This window comes from Paramormyrops kingsleyae, chromosome 6 (assembly GCF_048594095.1).
Source record: "Paramormyrops kingsleyae isolate MSU_618 chromosome 6, PKINGS_0.4, whole genome shotgun sequence".
NCBI lineage: Eukaryota > Metazoa > Chordata > Actinopteri > Osteoglossiformes > Mormyridae > Paramormyrops > Paramormyrops kingsleyae.
The window spans coordinates 34690919-34715595 of NC_132802.1; the positions used below are offsets into that span (position 1 = coordinate 34690919).

At 42.6% G+C, this 24677-nt stretch overlaps 1 protein-coding gene across 4 annotated transcripts in view; it reads left to right on the forward strand.

Annotated features, from left to right (window-relative positions):
• The window catches only part of bsna (bassoon presynaptic cytomatrix protein a), a 139405-nt gene that overhangs the window by 37456 nt on the left and 77272 nt on the right, over positions 1-24677 (forward strand). For all 4 annotated transcript variants that reach the window (XM_072713119.1, XM_072713120.1, XM_072713122.1 and 1 more), the window contains exon 3: positions 12317-13699. In XM_072713119.1, the coding sequence (XP_072569220.1) occupies positions 12317-13699 (1383 nt within the window). The remainder of the gene's footprint in view (positions 1-12316; positions 13700-24677) is intronic.

Consider the following 24677-nt stretch of genomic DNA (forward strand, 5'->3'; position numbering starts at 1 on the left):
TAATTATGATCATCCATCCATACATTTTCCAGTTGCTTACCCTGCTTAGAGTCATGGGGTGATTGTTATCATACATTCGTCTTCCAACTGCTTATCCTACTTAAGTCATGGATTAATTATTAGATATGCAATGAAAATTTAATTATTATGCCAAGTAGTCATAAATATTACTAAAAATAGTTTTCTTTGATACCATTATGTATACAATTGTTTTGTGCCAAAGCAAAAAGTATTGAAAGCAAGTTTGGAAGGATTGTCAAATGAAAAATATTACTCACAAATAGATTATTTTTAAGCTACTAAATAACTAGCTAATGTTGTTTTCCTGATAATTAGAAGACAACTGGCATTACATGATGTTTAGTTTTTTGAGATGGGAGGTTGGTTTAGTAATGTCTTTGTAATTGTCACCAGAAACTGTGGTCTGGCCCTATGACAGGATGTTTGTTCACTTAGTAGATGAATTTGGGGGAAATCCATTCATTTTCCAAGACCACTTGTCCTATCTAGAGACATGGGGGTCCAGAGCCTTTAGGCAGGGAACATCCCAGGATGGGGTGACAACCCATCACAGGGCACACTCACACCTATGGACAATATGGCAACTCCAGTTGAAATCAGCATGTTTTTGGATTAGGGTAGGAGTACCCAAAGGAAACCCTACGATGACACAGGGAGAACATGCAAATCCTCACAACATACAACTCTGGCAGAGACTTGAACCCAGGTCCCAGAGGTGTGAGGCAACAGCGCTAATCACTGCACCCATTTGAGGGGGAGTGTTCTTGTTAAAGATAATGACAAGTTGCCAGTCTCTACAAGGGGCTGGTAGAGCTTGCCTGTTAGCTCCATAGCTACTAGTGATTGCAATCCAAACCCACTCTGGTGGACTGTGTGCATGTTTTTTACCCCCAGATATAGGGGATAACCTTAACCTGCTGGTCGACCCAGTTACTTCTATGCCTGCTTTTTGCAGGAAAACTAGGAAAAACAAGCAAATCCCCTTTACTTTTATTGAGGGTGTGGAGTTTCCCTTGCACCATGACACGGGAGAGACAGACACATGTGAATAAAGTGTCAGATTCCAGCTTGTGGTGGGCTGTGCTGCAGCATCCGCCTGCCCGGCACACCGGCACTCCAGACCGTCTTCCACAGACCTTGGGAAGCGTGGAGCACTCAGATAGAGTCCCCTGAGACCCCTGCAGGCTATTTTGAGGATCGGCCCTCTGAATTATACATGCAGCCAGAGTCCATCAGCATGCTTTGCTGATGCCAGAGGTAGACCTCATGTGACACCTTGCAGCTGCTGGAGCAACCTGGATATAAATGTTCTGCAAAGATCACCTCCTTGCTTGGCTGAGAGGCAGACCAAGCCTATTCATTACATTAAGGAAGACATTTTGAAAAACTAAGGAGGAAAATGCACTTATAAAATGCATTTTCTTACCAGATGCTTTTGTAATTAAGAAAGCAGGGTCATCCTGTCCCTGGTGCAATGGGCATTAAGGGCCTTGCTTAAGGGTCCAATGGTGACATCACTCTGCTGACCACAGGATTTGAGCCAGTGCCCATCCAGTCATGCGCAAAGAGTCCAAACCCACAGAGCCAGACACCAACCACATTTTGCGTGAGGAGTCCCTTGCCTTCGTTCACCACGAAGTTGAACTAGATAAGTGACATGGAAGGATTTATGGGTACCACAAAAATATTGTTGGATTTATACAAATTACCTGATCTGCTATACAGTATATACTACATAAAAGTATATTAAAATAATGCATATTAAACAAACACTTACTGCAAAGCCCATACATAAATATAACTCAAATCGATGTAGACTTACATAATGTATATAAGAAATTCATATCTATACACATTAATATAATGCAGTTCCTGGATACGGTATAACATGGCTACCCATGTGAGATACACGTAGATGGCCCTTACAAAACACGTAAGCCCCAGTTAGTTTCTTTGAAAAGCCCACTACACATTTGCCCTTTGAATGGGAATCGGAAGCTGTTCCAGCTGCCATCGTCATGGATACGCCTGATCTCAAGCCGCTGGATCTGCTCACCGCTGCCCCCTCTGGCAGTATCTGCTTCCCTGCATTGACACACGGCTGGTTGTTGCAGATCCTCCCAGAGGCCATGAATAGTCGCTCTCCCCTGAAAAGATATAGAGTGCAGTTTTCCTTTAATGAAATGCCAATGATTTTCATGCTGCAAATGATGTCAAGTATGTTTTATTGTTTTCATCTATCCATGCATCTATATTTCTACTCCTAATCCGGTATACAGCTAGCTGTGCAGTTTTATTGTTTTAGCATCCATGCAAATTGTACAGTTATCATGAGCTATAAATAGTTCTGAGGCTTTATAGTACATCGTTGCCAGCGGTGAGTTATAACTGTGACTTGCTAGTTGGCATCACTGTTCCTTGCCGGCGTGTAATATATGGAACGGCTAACAAGCACTGGACCCGAATACTGTAGCACATCCTCTACTAAATGCTCTTTGCCCACTCTGGCTATCAGCTTTTACTGTCGATGTGGGTTCTTTGTAGTATCTGTAACATAAACCCATGAAATTTCCACTTACTGGAGTACAGAGAACAGTTTTGGATTGTATAGATACTTGGTTATAGGACAAAATGCCTTTTTGAAGAATGACACAGGCCTTCAAAATTCATCGCCAATGCAGGCAGATACACCAAGGCAGAGTTGTGAGAGCTGACGGAGTTCCTCTTCAGATCCGTTTTTAACACAAAGGAGAAGGATGCGGGGAGGTTGAGAGAGGCTTGCACTGCCTTGCGCGGCTTTGAAAGACTCCATCGAGAGAGCTGTCTTTCCTGTGTGAACGGGGTCCAGAAAGAGCCAAGACTCGTATCGTTTTAAACAGCCTTCATGATTTACCTGTAGCACCAGCTGTTACATAGTGTGGAAATATGACAGCTGGCCTTTAGTTCAGCTGTATTGTTAAAGACATTATTATAAGAGGGGCTATTTTTTGTAGGTGTTAACTGGAGTTGGATTTTCAATGTAGGCCGACAGTTCAAAATTTAATTGAGATATGATGTAATATTTTTTTTATCAGGTATTTGGGTACATTTACTATGAATTTTTTTTAAAGATTATATTAGATATCTTTAAAACGTATATTATGCTTTGCTTAATTTTTGTCAGTAGTTTAATGTTGTCAGTAAGATTCACTGAACACTTATGTATTAAGATTCCATCTCATTTTTACCAGAAATATTTTCAGCAAAATTTTGTATATATATAAATAAGCGTTGATATTAAAATCTGGATTCTGCATTTTTATAGCTTAAGCCAAAGCTGTTTCTTTGTGATAACTTCCAAGCATTTTGGCCTCAGTACGTCACATGCACATCATGATCTATAGCAGACAGGAACTCTGCTCTGTCCTCAAATGTCAGGTCATAAGCCTTCCTCTCCCATTCAGTTCCACTTTTTGATTTGCATTCCTCATCCGCTCATTGGTCGCTGGCACTCTCCGATTGCACCTTTGTCACCATACTCGGATGTCACATATATTTTTTAATGTCCTATTGATTGTGAGTGCCTGGTTTGAAAGTGTCATATTATGGCAGTCTGGGTGATAATTAAGTTACATGTCTGTAACGCAGATCAGTAGTTGGTGGATGGATGGGGTGGGGTGGGGCGGGGGCAGATTCAGCTACTCTGTTTGCCGATATGCTTCGCTACTGATCGGTCATGAACTCCTGCCATGTTGAATTATATTTTAATCTGTGCAGGATCAGCCCTGCTGCGTTTACACAGTGCTGTGTCCTTAGCAGATGACATCTTGTGTCCAAACTGGGAGACGCCGGATTTCCAGTTGCCAGGAATCGTTGCGCAAAAGACGGATTTGGGCTCAGATACGGGACAAATATTATATATGCGACATTCTCAAGGAGATGTCTGATGTCAAGAGCAGCTGATATTTGTGTTGTTTCTTCCAATTTGTCTTGGAAATAATAATAATAATGATAACAATCAGTAATGTTTCACATTAACTGCACCTTTATCATGCCTTTATAATGCATTCATAGAACATTCAGTGCGCCTTCATAATGCATTCATACCTCATTCACAAGCAGCATGTAAGTATACCTTAACATCCTAACATACCATGACAGTTTTAATATACATTAATAATAATTATACCATTATGATGTTTGTTATTATCCTACAATGTTTGTTATTAGTGTATACTACAGCTGTTAAAGTATGTTAGGATGGTAAGGTATACTTACATGCTGCTTATGAATGTTCCATGAATGCATAATGAATGCATTATAAAGGTGCCTTTTAATGTAAAGTGCTACCAATTATTGTTTTAATTCTGGTGCCAGCGGAAGGCATTATGGGTTAATACAGGGGTGGCCAATCTTATCCGTAAAGGGCCGCAGTGTATGCGGGTTTTCGCTGCCATTCCCTATTTATATTACTAATTAGAGGACTGATTGGCTGAAGAGTCCTCACACCTGGGTTTGAACAGCTGACCTACAGGTTATCCCAAAAACCTGCATACACACCGGCCCTTTGCAGATTAGATTGGCCAGCCCTGGGTTAATAGGTACCCATGCAGATGCACACGTATATAGTTAGATAAAATGTAATCTCCTATGGCCTGGCATCCTGTCCAGGGTGTTCCCCAGCACCATGCTTACTGGGATAGACTCACTGTGACTCGCCCGATGGAGGGAAGGATTGTTGCCTATACAGGTCTAAATATATGTATAAAGCAATTATTTGGGGTGACATAAGATTCCAGTCCGCAGGTGATAGTGCAGAGAACAGTATCTTTTTGTGGGAACATGGAATACAGGGATAGAATACTGCAGGAGAATTGTGATTCTCATTATATCTGAAATTAACACCGTGCATGCAGCCAATTATAGATCATGGTGTTAAATGGACAAAAGAAAATTTGGGGTGGGGGGAAAACATTTCATTATCACCCGCTAAGAAAGCACAGTGGAATCATTTATCTGCCTACGCAGTCGCCTCGTCTGCTTAGGTTCGGCTTTTGTTTCACATTGAGTTGTCGTTTTATACACAGTTGGTTTAAGGAGGCCAGAGGTGCACTGCAGTTCTGCTGCTCTTAGCTGGAGTCGGGCACCAGGCTGAATCTCATCAGATTTACCTCCCTTTGTCCGCGGCTTCTCCGTTTGTCGTTCGCCTGAAGACTGCAGGGCTAAATGTGTCCACGGATTGATTTAATACCGATGTGCTGCAGAGACGAGGCATGTTCCGTTATTCTTCTTCACTTTATTTGGAGAAAGATTTTATCTCCCAATACCGTGGCAGTATTACACGTCAGAGGAATGGTGATACTGCATAGTTACGAATCTTTGACGTGACTGATTCTGATTTGAACAAACTAATTTTAACTATGTACACTTCAAGGCCACTTTATTAAGTACACTGACTGTCAGTTACGTCCCACATCTATCACCAGAATTGCTTTTAGGACAGATATATTGTATACTCAGAGAAGCCTTTCTGCTTACCACAGTTGAGCTGTCATTATTGCATTTGTGGCCTTTCTGTTATCTTTAATGACTCTGGCCATTTTCTTCTTCATTAACAAGGTATTTTTGAAACACCAAAATGCTGTTGACAAGATGGTTTATGTTGTTGATTACGACTGTAAATGCTGCGGTGTGTAAAAATCTCCAGGAGGCAGCAGCTTCTGAGCAGTGTCAGGCTGTAATGCGTTACTCAGTCGGGCTGTAATGCGTTACTCAGTCGGGCTGTAATGCGTTACTCAGTCGGGCTGTAATGCGTTACTCAGTCATTGCTGTAATATTACTTTCCCCAGTGACAAGGGCGTAACTTTGGCTGGAATACTGGGGGGGTTGAGGTCTCCACCCATTACGGAGGACACATGATTATTGGGGGGGTTGTATTAGCTGGTTTTGATTTATTGGGGGGGGCTACAACCCCCCCATCCCCCATGTAATTCACGCCCATACCCAGTGATGAGTATTGTAAGGGATTACAATTTTCAAAGCAGTAATAATATTACAGTTACAGTACTAATCCGGTACCAAAACACATTTTTTTTTCTCTTGTACGTAGGCTTTTTTATTGTGACATGCACATGTGACAGATCAAGGCAATGCTACATAAAAGCTCAATAATAATGGCAGACAAGGGAGAGAGGAATAGTTTCAAAAAGTATAATTATTGTCATTTTTTAAAAGTTTGTGTCACTCAAAGATGCAAAAAGCATTGCAGTTCATTGTACACTTTGTCCCGGCAGCAAAATGGTTTCAGTCGCAAAAATTACAACGTTGAATTTGTTAAAGCATCTTACACGGCAGCACAGCAGCAATATGAAACTTGTGGAGAAAAATGCTGGTGTTCTGACTGGGGACCATGGTTAATGTTAGACAGAGGTAACAGAACAGTAGACTGGAAATGATATAAGCCTAAATGTGAAGCAACACTTAATGTTTCGTAAATGTTTTTCAAAACCGATAAGTTACTTTCTATTGTGAGAATTCTTCAGTTAAAAAGTTGGGAGAGACTAGTACTTTAATATATATATTTATATTTCTTTATACAGGCTCCAGTGTTTGTGGTTATGCAGTTTGACTCCATCTGTACAAAATTAATTGTTCCAGTAATTGTCCCCTGTTATGCGGGGTTGGGCATTGAAAGTACACACGCTCCTCTACTTATGAACTTTCAGACATACAAACGAAGAGGACTGTAAGTCCAAATTGTTTTCATTGGGCTCCCATTTCCTGTCCGCAACATAATTTTTTTTTTCTGCGCACAAATTCCGCCTAGTATGAATTCTGGCCACTGCACCAGCAGCGTAGTGTGCGTACTCCCAGCATCCTAGTTCTTTGTACTTGCGTATACCCTTAAAATGATCTTGAATAACGACTTACGAACATTTCAAGTTACGAATGGCCGTTCGGTACATATCTTGTTCGCAAGTAGAGGAGCGTCTATATTGCGATAATATAATGAGTAATGTAACTAATTACTTTTGATACTAAGTAATACGTAAAGTAATATTACACTCAGTGACAAAAAAAGTTGAGCACCCAGAGTGGTGGAAATGAAATGAATCTACACATAGTGAAAGGTCTTGTGACTGTATTGCAATGATTATAATCAAACGGACAACAGCGTTGGCAGTATGTGCACACTGCTGTTCCCATGTCAGTAGGGTGTGGCTCCCCTCCGGACCTGCATACATGCGTGCAGGATGACATGGGGTGTTGGTGAGTCCATTACCTGTGTCTGCATGGCAGGTGCTGATGTCATGGGGTTCTTTAATGCTTGGCACACGATACGACAATCCTCCCTTGGTGTGGTCTATCTTGGGCGACCGGAACCTTCACGACGTCTGTGGATTGGTTCCAACATCGGGCGACTGTGATATCTGCATGCCCCACATGCCAAGCAACTGCACGATATGACCACATGGCCTCATGCAAACCCACGATGCCACCCCTATCAAACTGTCTAATGCGCCTAATATGTTACTTTAAAAGTTGTGTTTATAGAAAATGTTTCTTGTACTCAAGGCAATGAGATTACTCTAAATTAAAACCACAACTCTTCAATAAATGAATGCAATAAGAATGATTAATTAAATGAATGCATGCATGACTCCATCCATCCATCCATGTGTAACCCACACATATGTCAACATGCATGCACACCCTGTGCACCCCTTAGATTAGCAGAGGGACTTTGATGGGCAGGTCTATTACAGGCCTCTGCCATTTCCCCCATATTGAGAGGATTTTGACAGGGTTAGTAATGAGGTTTTCATGGCTACTATGTTGCTGTGCTTCAGAAATCCAGTACAAAACAGATCACTTTCTTCAGCACTGGCAGCAGCTCTCTACTTCAGTCTGGCTGGTAATGTCATGAAGTGCTAATTTAAAATATTTGCTAGCATTCTCTGTAAATGGCCGCTCTGTGAAAGCTATGAGCTCCTCATGGTTTTTGATTCAGTTACAGACTCGGCCGGCTCTCCAGCACAGACGCAGTGGCCACAGGCCAGCAGTGACGGCTCAGCAGGGTGCACTGCAGCCTCACACATCCAGACTTGTCACTTTGCTTCCTGCTTCTGACTTTGTGGCCGTAACTTGCAATAGTTTCTTCTTGGTGCTCCAGTTTCCTCCTGCAGTATGAAAGGTGAATTGGTGCCTCTAAGTTTCCCTTCGTTTGTGTGAGCGGGCGCCCGGCGATGGACCAGCACCCTCTCAGGCTGTTTCGCTGCCCTGGGCTTCCTATGATCAGCTGCGGGAAAATGTATGAAACACAGGCCTCATGTTCAGTACATTCTTTCTCATATTTAGGCAAGTCGTCTCCTGTTTATGCCAATAACGCTGTCAGCTCTTTCACTCTTCTTACTATTTCATGAATGCAATAAGCAAAAGGAATAAAAGATTAGCATAACTGCTAAACAATCAACTAAGTGGAGCTGGATATACTGTATAAAGGGGAACTTAGGGAATCCCCTTTATTAACATAAAAACTTTTTGCCAACACATTCGCACACTTAGCACTTAAAAAAAATTGGGTTGTTTTACAGGGAAGAACAGCTTAATAACCTTGATTAAGAAATGTTGATTTTGTTCAGTTTTAAAATATGAAAATGGATTAGAGGTCTACAGATATACTTTTCCCATGTGTCTGTACTGCACAGAGCTGGAATAAGGCACACATGTAATGCTGTGTACATAATGTACCTTATTACGGTAATACCATACATTTTTTATATCAGACTCATCTGATAATGTATATATACCATACAAATGTATTAGAATATACAAGTAAAAACATAAACCTAAAATATGGTACCTATCCATTTCTTTGCTGAACTGGAAAGTGCTCTAATATCAATAAAAGCTGACCTGAACAATATTAATCCCAGGAAATGTGTTTTTGAAATAAGCATTAAACATAATGTTTTGCATACCAAGTGTTGTTTAGATATACGTCAATCTGTAATAGTCCTTGCACAGATTTTTCAAGTGTAAAGACACTTCTAGTGGCACAAGCCAACCCCCCCCCCCCCTCCCAGCCACCCCTGCACGTGCTTGGTCCTTCTTGGAGGTCATTGAAAGGCTGTCTGTGGCTTACTTGTATGTTTGACAGTGTTGCAGTGTCCAGAAATGTGTGAGCTGTTGGGCCTGAGCATGTGCTTTCACTGGGGTCACCACTGGATACGGCCTACAGGAGGCACGTAATGGGATACCTTCAGAAGGTCTGATCCTCCCTGTCCCACACTATCAAGCTCCACACGTGGGCACCATCTGGCATACTGGGCATTTTCCTGGAGGGCCGTTGGACATTTGGGTGGGCAGAATTCATGGTGGTGGACCCCAAAGTCCAGGCCTGAATTTTACTGCCAGTCCATCCCTCCCCATGGGTCAAGTACAGATGTATTTATAACAATCTAAAATATTTCCAACTTGGGCCCAGCGGGGAAGGTGTCAGTCCCAGTGACAGGGGACCCCGCGCCGCTGTGTGCAACAGTGTTGCCGTTTAGCCGCCCCCCCCCCGGTCCTCGAATGCCACCCAGCGTCCTTTATTTTCAGCCCACTCTATAAATATTTCACGGCTGGCATCTGGTGTCCCCATGTTGCTGCTGGAGACCACGTTTGTCCGCGTGTCACCTTCGCCTGTGCCGCGGCGCGTAAATCGCACAGGCTGTCGCCATGAAGCACACGTCACACTGTATTCTCCGGGAGTCGATGCCGTGCTGCACCTGGAACGGGCCCCGGCTGTCGCAGCGCCACCTCATGGCTGCGAGCGCATCTGTAACACCTGGGAGCCTCAAGTGGACAGTCAGAGGAGCTTCCAGTTTTTAATTAGAGGAGGGTTAAATTAAATTGAACATGACTAAGCACAGATGATGCCTGTTAATGAGCCATGCAGGCTTTGGCTCCACCTTTAGTCAAAAAATATTTCCATGATTTTTAGTGCGAGGGTGAAAACAAAGGCTGGTGTTACCATGTAATGAAGGAAGCGACTGTAGATGAAATGGACGACAAAAAACAATGATTAAAAAAAATGTTAATAACTGACTGGTCAGTTTCTGGCAATTTCATGTGTCGAGGAGATGAGTAGTTCAAATTTGCTCACGAATTACAGCAAAGGAAAGCGTCAAGTTCTGTGAGCTTTATGATGTCACATTGTTTCTGCTGCATTCAGCAAGATGCTTTGGCCATGTGGAGTTAATTATGATGAACACTTTTAGGATGCTGGACAGAAATAACCATCCATCCATCCATCCATCCATCCATTCTCTAAGCACTCGTCCAGTGTAGGGTGACACCAAGAAATAACGTTTGACAGCTAATAAAAAAAGTTCTACTTAATACATAAACATAAATGAAGACAAACCTTCTGTTAGAGATTAATTATATTTTAATTAACTAAATTTATGACTAAGTCACCCAGTAAAAGCTGAGTCAGGGCTGTGGAGAGAATTTCATTTGCTTTGTTGCCGGGAGATGAACCTCCTCCTTATCGATTGGTTTGCAGTTCCAGTTTGACTCTGAGAGTCATGCAGTGCGCAGTTGGCAGTTGACTGACATGCACATACCCACAATCCTCAGCGTGATTAAAGCCGCTCAGCGGACAATGTTAAGGAGCCTGAGCCCCTTGGCTTCAGATATGTCTGATCTGGGCACCTGATCTCTGTCTTGGCTGCGGTTTGAATTCTGGTGGACAGACAGGCTGATCTCAGTATTGGGAGGACCAATTGTCATATGAGGATTCTGCGTATAAATGCTATTAAGCTCATTTTGCTTATCACCCGACTATGTATCCACCCCAGGCTTGTGTTGAATGCTTCTGTGACAAAGGATTACATGGACGATATGAAGATCATAACACTATGCTGATTTGTTATAAAAATGTATGAAGATTGGTATTTATGCAATTAAAAATCATCATTATTATTCTATTCTTATTAGCATCTACTGATCTAATGTTGTAAACTGGATATTGGCTACTCTTAACACATTGTTGACAATGGATATAAGTAACTATGGCTGACTTTTCATAAACTTGCAGAGTATTTGATATAAGCTTGTATATCAGCGTTTTTCCACCGCATTAGGTACCGAACTTTTGATACTTCGAGAAAGTAAGTATGGTTCTTCAAGGTGCTGGTTTTCCACTGGGGTAAAAACGGGTACTGGCGCTGAATGACATGACATCGCGAAGCGGGGTATTTTGTACTGAATTTGAAAAATGGCCATAGTAGGACTGTGCAACGTGCGATATTAATACAACATCACATGTTATGCACATCCAATTCTTACATCGCTAGTCAGCTCTACTAAAATAAGGCTTTTTCTTATTTTCGTATCTGTATGGGTTAAGGCGCCCTTTCTGTATACTGTGGTAGGCTGCAGGAAGACACAACCCAGCCTGGTCCTTGGGGATCCACAGACAGTCCACATTTTTGTTCCCTTCCAGTTCCCTGCAAACAGTCTTACCAGACTTACCAGGTTGGGATACACTGTATTAGAGAATGTGTGTCGGATGTCTGCTAAAGCTATGGTAGAGGCTGAATGGCGTGACGGGTCGGGGCTCAGCTTTGTTTGTGTCCGTCAGGGCATTGCAGGTCTACAGCGGGGTTGGACAGGGTAGTTAGACACTTGCCAAGGTGCTCCTGAGGGAGCCTTTCAAACGTGAGCCAGCTGGAGCCGTGAGCGGGTGCCAGGTGTGGGGAATTATGGCCGCAGCGGATATGGACAGCCAACCCAAAACAGAGGTGCTGAGATTTCGACCGGTAGCTGCTGTCTCCGGTCCTGGTTGGGGTCGCGGCCACCTGTCTCTTGGCCTGAGCGACGGATGTTTCCGGCTACTGGCGGTGGTGTCGTGATAATATATAAATGTATACGTACTCATGTGGTGGCTGGCTCCTGAGGGAATGCAGTGCGACTTCACTTTGAAAGCAGTAACAACTGGGGAATGTTTCCACCTTCAGTGCCATGCTGTACTTTGATAGTGTTGTTTAAAACATAAACTGGAGCATTAAGATAACCTTAAGACAATTTCTTTTTCTATAGACAGGTGGTGCATGATACAGGCATAAAATGATGGCGGAAACTGGAATAAGGGAGACGATGAAAAACAAAGGAAATATTTGAATAACAGAAAGGAACTGAGGAGATGAGGAAATATGACTCTGAAGTCACTTGATCTCTTCACACACAAAGCTTAAGTGTATGTTTGCATCTTGTATAAAATGATCTTTGTGGCAGTAACCCTGTTTATTTTTGGTTTGTCTGTCAGGTCCAAGAATGGCTCTGCTTGAACTGCCAGATGCAGCGAGCTTTGGGGATGGACATGACCACCCCGCGCTCCAAGAGCCAGCAGCAGATCCACTCTCCTTCTCACCAAACCAAACCAGACCCTATGCCTCAAGCCCAGCCCAAACCCCAAGCCCAGGCTTCTCCAGCCTTGCCAAAGCAACCAGGCCAGACTCCCGTCCCTCAGCCTGGACCTCAAGGGGGGCCCGGTCCCCATAGCATGAGATCTGACCCGTATTCTCCACGTGGACCAGCCACTCAGACTCTAGCCCAGGCCAGGCATGACCCCGCGACCCGTGGCCCACAGTCTGGGATAGGTTCAATGCCAGGCATGGCTAAGGCACCTTCACAACCTGATCTTTCTCGCTCCTCCCCCATGCACCAACCGCAGACGGCTCGTCCGAGCCAGATCCGCAGTGCAGGGAGCTCCCCAGCCCGGCAGCCGGGGCCATCCCAGGAGTCCCAGCAAGATGGTCTGACTGGCAAGCTGTTTGGCTTTGGAGCATCCCTTTTGAACCAGGCCAGTACCCTAATGTCTGTGGACCCCACCCAAACGGTCCCGTCCCAGAAGTCTCCCGTCAGGACACCTCACAAGGTTGTCTTCAGTGACGCCAGCAAGACCCAAGACCCTGCAGCCATGGCTGGGGCCGCTTCTGGCAAGATCCCTCAGTTACAACCAGTCGGCCAGCACCCGAGCCCCCAGAAACTCCCCCAGCAGCAGACCCCACAGAAACTGCCCCAGCAATCATTGCCCCAGCACTCAAGCCCCCAGAAACTGCCCCAGCAGCCATTGTCTCAGCAGCAGACCCCACAGAAACTGCCCCAACAGCCATTGTCTCAGCAGCAGACCCCACAGAAACTGCCCCACCAGCAATTGCCTCAGCAACAGACTCCACAGAAACTGCCCCAGCAACAGACCCCACAGAAACTGCCCCACCAGCCACTGCCCCAGCAACAGACTCCACAGAAACTGCCCCAGCAACAGACTCCACAGAAACTGCCCCAGCAACAGACCCCACAGAAACTGCCCCACCAGACATTGCCCCCTCAGCCGAGCCCCCAGAAACTGCCCCAGCAGCCATTGCCCCAGCAGCAGACTCCACAGAAAGCACCTCATCAGCAGAGCCCACAGAAGATGGTACACCAGCAGCAGAGTCCTCAGAAGCAGCAGCACCATCAGCAGAAAGCCCATCAGGAGATGCCACCCAAGGCCAAGGAGCCAGAGAAGCCCAAAGTCAACTGCCCATTGTGTAAGACCGAGCTGAACATCGGCAGTGGGCACCCTCCCAACTACAATTCCTGCACACAGTGCCACACACAGGTCTGCAACTTGTGTGGTTTCAACCCTACGCCGGACCTGGTGGAGGTAAGGCAGGCTTGTCACTATGTCTGTGACACTTTAGGGTAGGGTTGCCCGATTCCATTCCTGGAGGGCCAGAATCCAACAGGGGAATGTGACACAGGAACACAGGCCCTCCAGGACTGAAACTGAGGAACCATACTTTAGGTAGCTGATAGCTGGTGCCCAAGAGCCAACAAGTGGCTCTGGAGAGTACGGGCTCTCTAATATATTTCTCTTTCCTCCTTTCATTCTTGCTGACCTTGACATGACAGCATGTGTTCTGCTTTCATTACGCATAGATTTTGTCATGTGCTCCCTTACTCTCAGCAATTGAACTCAATGGGGTCTTGTGTTGCAGTTTGGATTGGAATAAATTGCACCGTACGATTAATTATTTTTTTAATTGTTTAAATCTATTTTCGTTCTGCAAGGGGATGTTCAAGGACCCTTGGTCAAAAGGCACAGTGGTGCCCGGACAGAACAATTACAGCTGTGAATCATGAGGGCTGAATCTATTTTGCGTCCCTCCACAAACTGTGTCATTTTCAAAACAAAGGTGTTGAAATATGTGTGTTGAAAATGCATGGCAGAAATAAATTGTGGCTGGAATTGCTTGATTCCAATCTCAAGCTAATAAATCGAAGACCCTAAGGATGTGATGATGACTGAAATAGAAGGAATTAAAAGCTGACTGATGGCTCCATTAGAGATGAGAGTGCTTAGTGGCTGACAAGATGTCCACTGTGCATTTTTATGTTTTTTGCTTTTTATTGCATGTATGTTTACTCTGTTTGCTGCTGTTTGTGTATATGCTCTGTAGATTGTCTGCTTCCAGTGTGTACGTGGGTATTTTTGTTTGTGGATAATATACTGAGCAGTGGGCTGGGAGAATGAGATGGAGATACAGAACAGTTCAGACAAACAGACATCTTCCCCTAAAATAAGCACTCTGGATAGCCTCTTATATCTTGACCTGAAAAGTGGGTTTCTGAAGGGTTGGATATTAATTAAGAATAACCAGAACATACATGTGAATTAATTTAACCATTATCAACACTGTTTATTAATTTGCATGACACTTGGCATGACTTTCTGACTTATGCACCAGTAGTAGAAATGGCCCTTGGGATCAGGGTAGTTTCACAGTGCCTAGATCTTTGAGGAAGTTTACAGCTGAGTATAGAGTTACCACAGAAACAGAGTAGCACCACTAAAACACCCACACGATTGTTTTTCTCCCTGTTTTGTCACTACTGAAATTAATATTTCCTTTTACTGCATGATGTATAGCTGGGTGTGAATCTAAAGTAAAATGTTGAAACTTTGGAGTTTGAAATAGGTAACTCTTTGCCCATCACATACAGACGGGAAAATTATGGCATTTGAAATAGTCTGTAATTAAGATTTTTACGCTCAAACTTTTGTAAAGTGGTACAATTATCCAAATCAAGTCAAATTGAATGCTGACAGTAATAGCAGCCTTTCATGAACCCAGTGAGTTGTATAAGGAGCTGTTAGTCATACCACAAAGCCAGCCAATCAATTGATGATGCATTTCCAGTGAGATTATGGTAATGTGTGTGTACATATCTGCATAAAATAGCTATGATATATATATGTGTGTGTGTGTGTCTGTCTGTCTGTGTGTATATCATGGCTATTCAGCTACAAGTAAACAGGTGTACAGTGACTGGGGGGGGGGGGGGGGACGGCATTTCACATTAGAGGAGTGAAAAACCTTTTTGGGAGCTGGCTTAGAATTCGGATGCTGTTTAAAAATTAACATCAACATTAGTACTTTTTCCTGTATGCTTTGCAGGATGTGATGTTTTATATTCCACACTGATTCACTGCCTCACTTAGATGCCTGTTTTCTGATGTTTTTTTCAGCCTTCTAGTTCTGCCTCATTAAGGATTTAATAGGCTGTAATGTCTCTTTGCGATCAGAGACCTCGGTGTAGCCCATACATTTTCGGTGGGCATAACTGCACTCCCATTTTCATGCACTGTCCTCTGGGTCAGTACTTTATTTTAAAGTGTCCCTGTTTCTTCCATTGCAACTCTTTCGGCATACACCTGAGTCATTCATATTTTATGCTTTGCTTTTACCAGTTATTATAGAAACCATGCTGTACTGGAAATGATACCAGAATACAATGCCCTATATTGATGTCTCTCACGCCTGTATGAACGGTGTAATGGGCTGCATGTAACTAGCTACAGAGGGATCCAGCCTATCCTTCGGACTTTTCCTACAAAAGTATTAACAAATGCAGTCAGCTTAATTTTGTGTACGACATTTAAAAAAGTGAACTAGTCACAATGCTGTAGGTGTTGCCTATGGGGGAATATGCTGAGGTCCCCCAATATGGGGCAGGTGAGAAACTTACCTGTAATAGGTGAGTCTGGAAAAGTCTCATCTTCTTTCTGTTCCTGCTGTGGTACCTAAATAATATTATTTCCATCACCATACTCCACCATACGCATTATACAGTCTTTTACTGAATATGCTTATTTGAATTCTTTACACCCAATAACAAATAAAATGTCTCATTTGTAAAACCCTTGTAAAATGTGATTGGATAGAATGTATACTTACTGTAATGGATACACTCGGACCCACGGATGGACAGATCATTGAGCCTTTATTGGACTGGCTGAGAGAGACGGGCAACAGGGATCGGACAGAGACGTGGTCGTGCAGACAGGGTCGAAATCCGGGTGATCAGGAAGAAACGGCAGGCACAAGGTGTATTAACATTTGTATGTTTTATTATTAACATTTTAACATTTTTAATCCGGGTCCATGGTTGAGGTCGCTGACGAAAGGTTCGGTTACCGGGGAATCCGTCCGGACACACAGACAGGGCTCAAGAGGAACTCACAGGGAGGAAGAGCGAGGGGAGGAAGGGCAGGAGGGTGGTTGAGACGGGCAGGCGGGAGAGTCGGGTAGGGCGGAACAGAGCTCGACGGGAGACAGGGAGAATTACGCTCAGTATGGTTCTGTACATGAAGCAATACCTCGCGTTGGACTGCGGTTATTGTCATGCTTATACCTAACGTGCTTCATGGGCATTGGTTGGAGGCAGCTGCTTCCCATTGCCTGTCTGCAGCCGGGGCGTGACACTTACAATGGTGTATATAAGCTCTTTGGGGACTTCATGCTAGCCTGTTTCAGCCTGGGGCTTAAAAGAGTCCTGGCCTCCAAGATGGCTTTGGGAGGACAGCTTCTACACTCAAGAAGAAGCTTATCTCATACGGCTCGACCGAGATGAGCAAGGCGCTGGGATTCATGCCTCCGTTTCCTGCCCTGTTAGTAGAGTATGCTGATGACAGCCCCCGGCCTCATGATCTGAATCGGAGATCAATAGGAGCTGCACATTGTGTAATACTTCATTTACTGCTGTGTCCCTGCACTTTGTCAAAATGTACATCAGAGCTGAGCATTTTCTGCAGTTGTTTCCAGTCAAACTAAGAAAATACAAAAATACGAAAGCAGTGCTAAAATGTCCAGCAAAGCTGTGGTTTGACATTGTGGAAGAAGTTTTATAGTTAACGTTAATATGTGCTGAAGCACAGCATTTTGTTTAATACATAAACAATGCTAAAACAATTGTCAAATTAATGTTTTTTACGTAGCGGCAATAATAAGAGACTGCAAAGTAGTTTCAGGTGGCCCGAAGCTTGCGAATATCACTGTGTTAATCTTATTTTAATTGAACAATCACATTATATTCTGCAGTGCAGAAAAATGAGAAAATAGAAAAAACATTCTTCCTTGAATCAGTAATCCAATGCTAATAAAACCCAGCTCTCTGTAGATAATTTTCATGTACTAAATTGGCAGTTTATATATTGAATATCTGAGAGTCTTGGATGGTTAAGTAACGATCTATCAGAAATTATGTGTTCAGTCGGTATCTGATGACTGATGATATTATCTTGAGTCCTAGCCTTGGATCCAACTAGATGGCAAACAGAGAAGTACATGGGGTTATGCTGGTATAAACCATCCAGACACAAACACTATGGACCCAAGAAGTCAGTCATTTTACCTAATTACTCGTTAACTACACAGCAGACTGCAAATCAGTGCAGTGTTGCTGGTTCGAGCAGTGACATGCAGTGGGTCCATATACTGGTTCCTCAGTACCAGGGCCTTTACATCTGTGATGGTACAGAGACTACTCTGTTTAGTAGGAACATTTATTTTCATATGCATCTATCTATGTACAACAATGTACATACAAATGAATAACATTAGATTAATAAAATATGTCATAAAATGAAAGAAGGGAATGGGAAGGGGAAACACATTCCTGGCTGTATACTTTAATAAGTGTTCAGAGGATGCAAAATCAGATGGACGTGTATCTACGTGACGCCCGTGGGAATGAAGAGATAAATATAAAACTGTTTGCAGATTCTCCACACATAAGACGGAAGGATGTGAGAAGCGGGTGAGAGAGTGCGAGGGAGTGTGAGACCAAGGAAGCTGTGGTGAGAACCTGGCTAAGCTTTGGGGGAAATCAGCCTGCCTCTTCAGTCAGGACTTCACTGTGCCACATCATTCATTATGCTCTGGTCATTGCTCTCACCTGACAGTGAAGTACTCCTTCACTGGCAGAGCCACATGCTGGTTAAGGATCAAGGATTTTACAGTTGCTAGTACAAATCTTGAGGAGGAAATGATCAAGGTACTTAAATTGCATTACTCCAGTGATACATCCGGTACTATAATCAGGAAAAATTGTAAGTTGATTTGGGTGAAAGATAATTGTGAAAGTGTACCTTGTTCCTTCCATTTTCTTTCAGTACTTCTATCGTAGACTCTTGTATCCATATGTCTCTACCAGTATTTTCCTTTTTGCGTTATCAAGCGTTCCTTTTTTGTTATTAAAATTCTTGAGTTGACAAGATAGAGAAGACTTCTTGCTAAGTGCCTGCCCTGAAACAGGTGCCATGCATCTCTGCCCTCTCCATGCCGTAAATTAAACAGCCACAAAGTGCTGTCTGGTATCAAACAGACACCCTCCATCACACGCACCACAAGCGCAGATGCTTCAACATCACTTTTATTCTCACTTTTCATGCTGTGTATCTTATGCATGAAGCTGTATATAAAATCACATGCATATGATGTGACAAAAATCTGTGGGAGATGCACAGCTCACTAGCTGGGGATAGTTGCATGTGTGAGACGTCTGCTTCAGCCTGGCTTGCTTACTGTGCCCATGATCCACAGTGAGGGAGCCGCCAGTTACTGTAAACACGGAACATCCCAGCCGTTTGACCTTTATCCTTCTTCAAGTGGCTTTGACTTTCCTCTGCCACTTCATCCCAACAGGGAACTCCCTCCTTTCCTGTAATTAATTGCATTAACCTTTCAGCTGCTGAGGTAATTCACTGCTGCCGATTCCCAGTAGGGTTCCCGTTAGCCGGGTGGCCGCTCAGTCTCCCTTCCATTATCCTGATAAGCCATGTTCAAGGGGAAGGAATGGCCAGTCAAAGAAGGGAAAATCCCGACAATTGTAATTCATACAGAGGGGCGAATGGGATGCTGCTATGAGAGTCCTGCTTGAGAGCAAGACACCTGGGAAGACCTGTCTCCCTGTCTTCTGCTTCTTGGGGGAATAACTGCACAGAGAGGACATTGTTTTTTTTGGAGGTCCAGGAATGAGACATTTTGAAAAGATTAATTTCTGAGAACTTAATACACAAGAGTACACATTTTCTTAAGTTATATAATAGAAATAATGCTTTTTAGTTTTTAAAAATTTTTTTTTACTTTGCATACATTTATTTTTTAAATTATTAAGGTATTTATTATATATTATTTCTTTTAAATTTCAACACTGTAAAAAGCAGTGAATGTAGTACTGTAGATTGACAGTGTCCACAATGAAAGTTATTCTTGAAATAGTCCTTTCCATGATAAACTTCCAACAAAGGCTAGCAAAGAAACTGTAAACTGACAGTTTGTGGTAGGACTAATTATTTTATTGACACTACTCTCTAGTAAGAAAGCCAAAGAACTCATTGTTCTGCAAAACAAAGTTTACCAAGTGTCTGTCCAAACAGGCAAGCAGCCATCTCAATTCATTTCTGCAGAGATGAGACATTAGTTCTTATCTTAAGGGCAATTGAGAGATGGGGACTCGGCTATTCTGGAACAGACAAACTTCTGAAAACACGGCAAAAAGTTGCAGAGACTGAAAAAGAGTTATCAGTAATTCACTGTTATAACATGTTATAAATAGTCTGGGATAAAATATGTAAAGCAAAGAGCAGAGAGTTGCTGCAGTGACAGCTGAGTTCTCTATATCCTCTGCAGAAGGGAGTCTTGCATTAACCTCTGTCAGCGTTTTTCTCTCTGGGAGGGCGGGGGGGGGGGGGGGGGGAGGGGGGGGCACAGGATTTTCCTTAGGTGGCATCTCATGCCCCTGCTCATCCCCATTCTGTCCTGAAACTGGTGCTCACTATCTGACTTTACCAAACGAAGTACAGTGTAGGATTGTTAAGCAAAGCACATGTGATGCTGGCTTCGGGTGGGATATGGCAATGAGAGTCACATTACACAGGAACAGGGGCTATATTTAGGAACAGTAGGTTGGGGGCGGCATTTAACAAATGAAACGAGGAGAAAGGAAGGCGAAAGATCTCCATTTTGGTATCGGTAGATGGGAAACACACACATAGACACACACACAAAATGGGCACTGGATCGTCAAGATGAACAGCTACAGGTATCAGGGTTGGGAGCAAATACACACAGCTAATCCCTACAGACTACAGGAGAGCAGGAACGGAGTAGGGAAGGAAATGAGGCTGCAAACCTACAGTACCTGACCCAACCCCTCAGGGAGGACAGACGGCACCCCTCACCTGACACTGTGTTTGTAGTGCTTTATAATTACATCACTAGTGGTCTTATTGCTTGTGAAAATGTTCTTTAAGGAAGCATAGTAAGTTCTGTAGGCACTCCCACAAAGCAGTTGTCTCTTCACTTTGAAGTTTAATTTCTTTAAAGAGAAAAAAAAAATCCCTTTGGCTTCCTTAGTGTTGATTTTTTTTCTGCTATCTATTCAAAATACCTAGAGTGCTGACTCGTCTCATTTAACACCAGGATGCAGGGACGACAAAGCAGGTGACCTATACATTATTCGAGCATTAAATATTCAGTTCACATGCACAGACCCTAACAGAATCCCTGTGTCCTGTGAACAAGATGGTGTCACTCCTTCTAATGGGACTGACGGGCTTTGGCACAGAAGTAATGAAATTACCTTTTAATGCATAGTATTGTCTGCCTGTCAAGGTCAGCAGTGCAAATGCTAAACCGGTTCAGCAAATTCTTTACCTGTGAATGGGAGAGGTGATGAAAAGCCTCATAATTTGCTACATCAGTTACCTTAAAATACTGCTAACTTACTTGTAGATTTCTCCAATTCTGGTTTTAATATGACAGGAAAGACCAATGGAGAGAAGGAGAATGACAGGGTAGACACAATAGTAATAGTAACAAAGGGGAGCTTTCTTGAGTAATGGCTAGATTGGTGTAGCGGATGGAAATGTTTATCTGTCAAGAAGTTCTCATTGAATGCCTGTCTATTTAAACAAGAGACAAGACGGTAACCAGATATTAACATTACAATTCTTTCTATACTTCTGGTACAATACTACTTTGAATATTGAATTCTACTCTACCATAAGAAGAGGTCCAATTTTGGATTGGCAATAGAAATAGAATCTGTGTGTGTATTTGTGTGTGTGTGTGTGTGTGTATGTGTGTGTGTGAGAGAGAGAGAGAGTATTTGTTTATATTACCAAATATAAAAATTTGTTTATATCACCAAATATTCCCCACAATATAATTATTATTTTTTTTTTTACATGGGGACCATTTTTCAGGTCCCCACAATGATCTGTGAATGCAATAAAAAACTAAAAATGCCAAAAGTCTTGTCTTTTGTTTGGTTACTTATGGTTAAGGTTAGGCCTGGGTAGGGGTTAAGGTCTTTATGTTGGGATGGGAGCTTTCCCCACAGAAATGAATGGAGAGTGCCCACAAAGATATAATTACAAACCTGTTTGTGTGTATGTCTATGTGTGTGTCTCTGTGTGTATATATTGCAAGAACTGGCAATCTCTCTGAAACTTGCAGTTACTAACCTGGCAAGCAAATCGTATTTTGCTCTTTTGGAAGCTACACATGCTAATTTCAATAATGCTTTTGCTCTGATAAATAGGTTTAGTGGGCCGATGCTGAGGACCCAAACCTTCGCATTACCATTTAAATTGTGACCACATGCCAGCAGAGACTGACACTTGGCTCTGTGTTCTGTTGTCTGCTTCAGAGGAACAAAACCCAATGAGTTGTGAAAAAAAAAACAAATATACGTTTTTCTAAGATGAGTTCAGCACAGTGAAGCATTTTGTTTGGTTAATGGATGCAGTGTAGTGAGGCCTTTGATACTGAAAACTCAAGGTGAGACATCCAGTGTGGTTCACATCCATCTGCCACCTTTCTCACCATTTCTCTTGGTCAGGGTCACACAAACGATTGCACCATAACCTATTTGTCTCTATTGTTATTTTACTGTAAGCCCAAGTACATCTTGGTTGCAATTAAGGTTGTAAAAAATGCATTTTGCTGAAAGATTGCTTTTTGCACTCTTAATAATGCACTCTAATTCCATTATCCAGGCTGACATTAGAGAACTGTGAGTGTTTGTGCAATGCTACACTGTTTTTTTTTTTTTTGGGTTCATCGCTATAATAACCATATCCTGGAATTGGCTTTGTGTAACTCCATTGGTTGAAGGACCTTAATGAAAGCGTAAATGTAGTACTGGGTGATATTTTGAGTTTGTAAGATGTATCGATATCTTTTCATATGAGATATAGGATGAGATAATGTTGTGTATATCAATATAGTTTATGTTGCTTTAAAATTATACTTGTGAGGTCCCTGTTCTGTGGATTTGTCCTACCGTAGCATGTTTCAACAGATATATCTATGGACGCTGTTACCCTACCGAATAGTGCTACCGTAATTTTTATGGGCTGAAACTAAAAGCGGGTGGTCCAGAAAAAAGTAACTAATTAAAAAAAACAGGAACTAATGTAATGTAAACAGGCATTGCGGCAGTCTGAAATACCATAAATACCTTATCAGATCGTATTACCAATGTTGGAACTACAACTACAGGTAGCACATCTCGATAGACTGAAATACTTTATAAGGATGTGCTGTCATAAATATGTGAGCAATACATAATATAGCCTACGGAACTCATGTCAGGTAATTTGACATACGTCTGAAGGCGAAGTGTGATAAATGTATTTAATAAAATTTTTTAAATGTATGAACGTTGAAAAATGCACAGATTACACAAAACTCAGCTGTAACTCCAGCGGAAGGTAGAATAGATTGATGAGGGCCGTTGCGTGCATGCACAGTACCCAAGGGTGGGATGTGTCCATAGGTATGAAATTCGCCTGTGTCTTCTCTCCCTGTCTGTCTCTCGCACAACTGCACCCTGCCCCGCCCCTCTCCCTCACTCACAAGTCCGAGACGGGTCACATTGCATTAACCCCTTATGGACTGCATAGTCCTGCATGCAGCGACAACACAGAGACAGACACAAACAGTAGGGAAGCTGCCAAAGAGGAGCTGGTTGGGAAATAATATATGCCAGTAGTTTATTTTTGAGGCATTTTTTCATATACATGTTAATAATAGTCTGTTAATAAAAGTGTCTGTGTGACACTGGGAACATTTAGCTCTGACTTGGAACTGTCTATTTGTTATTACTTTATGGGAAAAATATCGAAATATATATCGTATATCACTGTTCAGCTAAAAAATATCGAGATATGATTTTTGGTCCGTATCGCCCAGCCCTACGTAAACGTAATGTGAGCCGTGAGAATTTGTAGTAATGCAGAGGTTGCATTCCTTGCTGTGTCATTTGCTTGGGTCAGTTTGGCTCGTACACCAAAACATTCAAGTGTATCAGGAATTCTTTTTCTTTTAATGTTCCTAGTGTTAATGTTCCTAGTGTTAATGTTCCTAGTGTTAATGTTCCTAGTGTTAATGTTCCTAGTGAAAGAAGCGGTCTGGTTTTACTAATTCACCCCACAAATAGTCAACAGCAGTCATACAAAGAATTCAGCTTATCCTGCGCCATTTCCTATCTGATGGGTGTCTAATTTTTCCATTGCTTTCACCTGGCTCACAGTTTGCTCGCTGTTTCTTGTGTGACGAACTTGCAGGTATACTTTTATACCCTTCGCTGGGGTTTGTGATGGCTTCGTTGTGGTTACAAAGGAGGCAGGAGATTTTGGTGCAATATAGACATTACTCCCCTTCTTAAAGTAAAGTAAAACAAAAAGTCCAAACTCTCTGCTCAGCACTACACTTTCCCACTTTCCACAATTATAGTGACCAAAAGGATCATGTTTATCAGTATTATCATGGTATTGTTAAAATGTGTTGAAAATATTGAAAAAGCACAGATACACGAACTGAAATCATTTCACCGAGTTTTATATTGAAAACCTAAAGCATAATTAGCAGGATTATGCGCTCTTTGTTTGCATGAACATTAAAATAATAAATGTCATTAATTATTAGGTAAATGTAAAAAACGATATGAAATGTGCATTAACATTAAAAACCTCCAGAGCGCTGTCACTGCATTCACTGCCATGTTTTCACTGGCGCGTAACATCCAGGTTGCTTGCTGTGCCTGTGCACTTGCATCTGGGAGACTGTTGCTAGCATGGTTGATGCTGGATAGTATTTAGCATGAGTTTGTCAAAGTGTGGTAGAGGTTGTCACGGTTTTAATGATAATTAGGATTTGAATCGATAATACTGCCTAGAACAGGGGTGTCAAACTCCAGTCCTGGAGAGCCAGAGCCCTGCACATTTTTGGGTTTCCCCTCATTTAACACACCTTCAACTCCTTGTGCTAATCACCACACAGCTCTAGAGC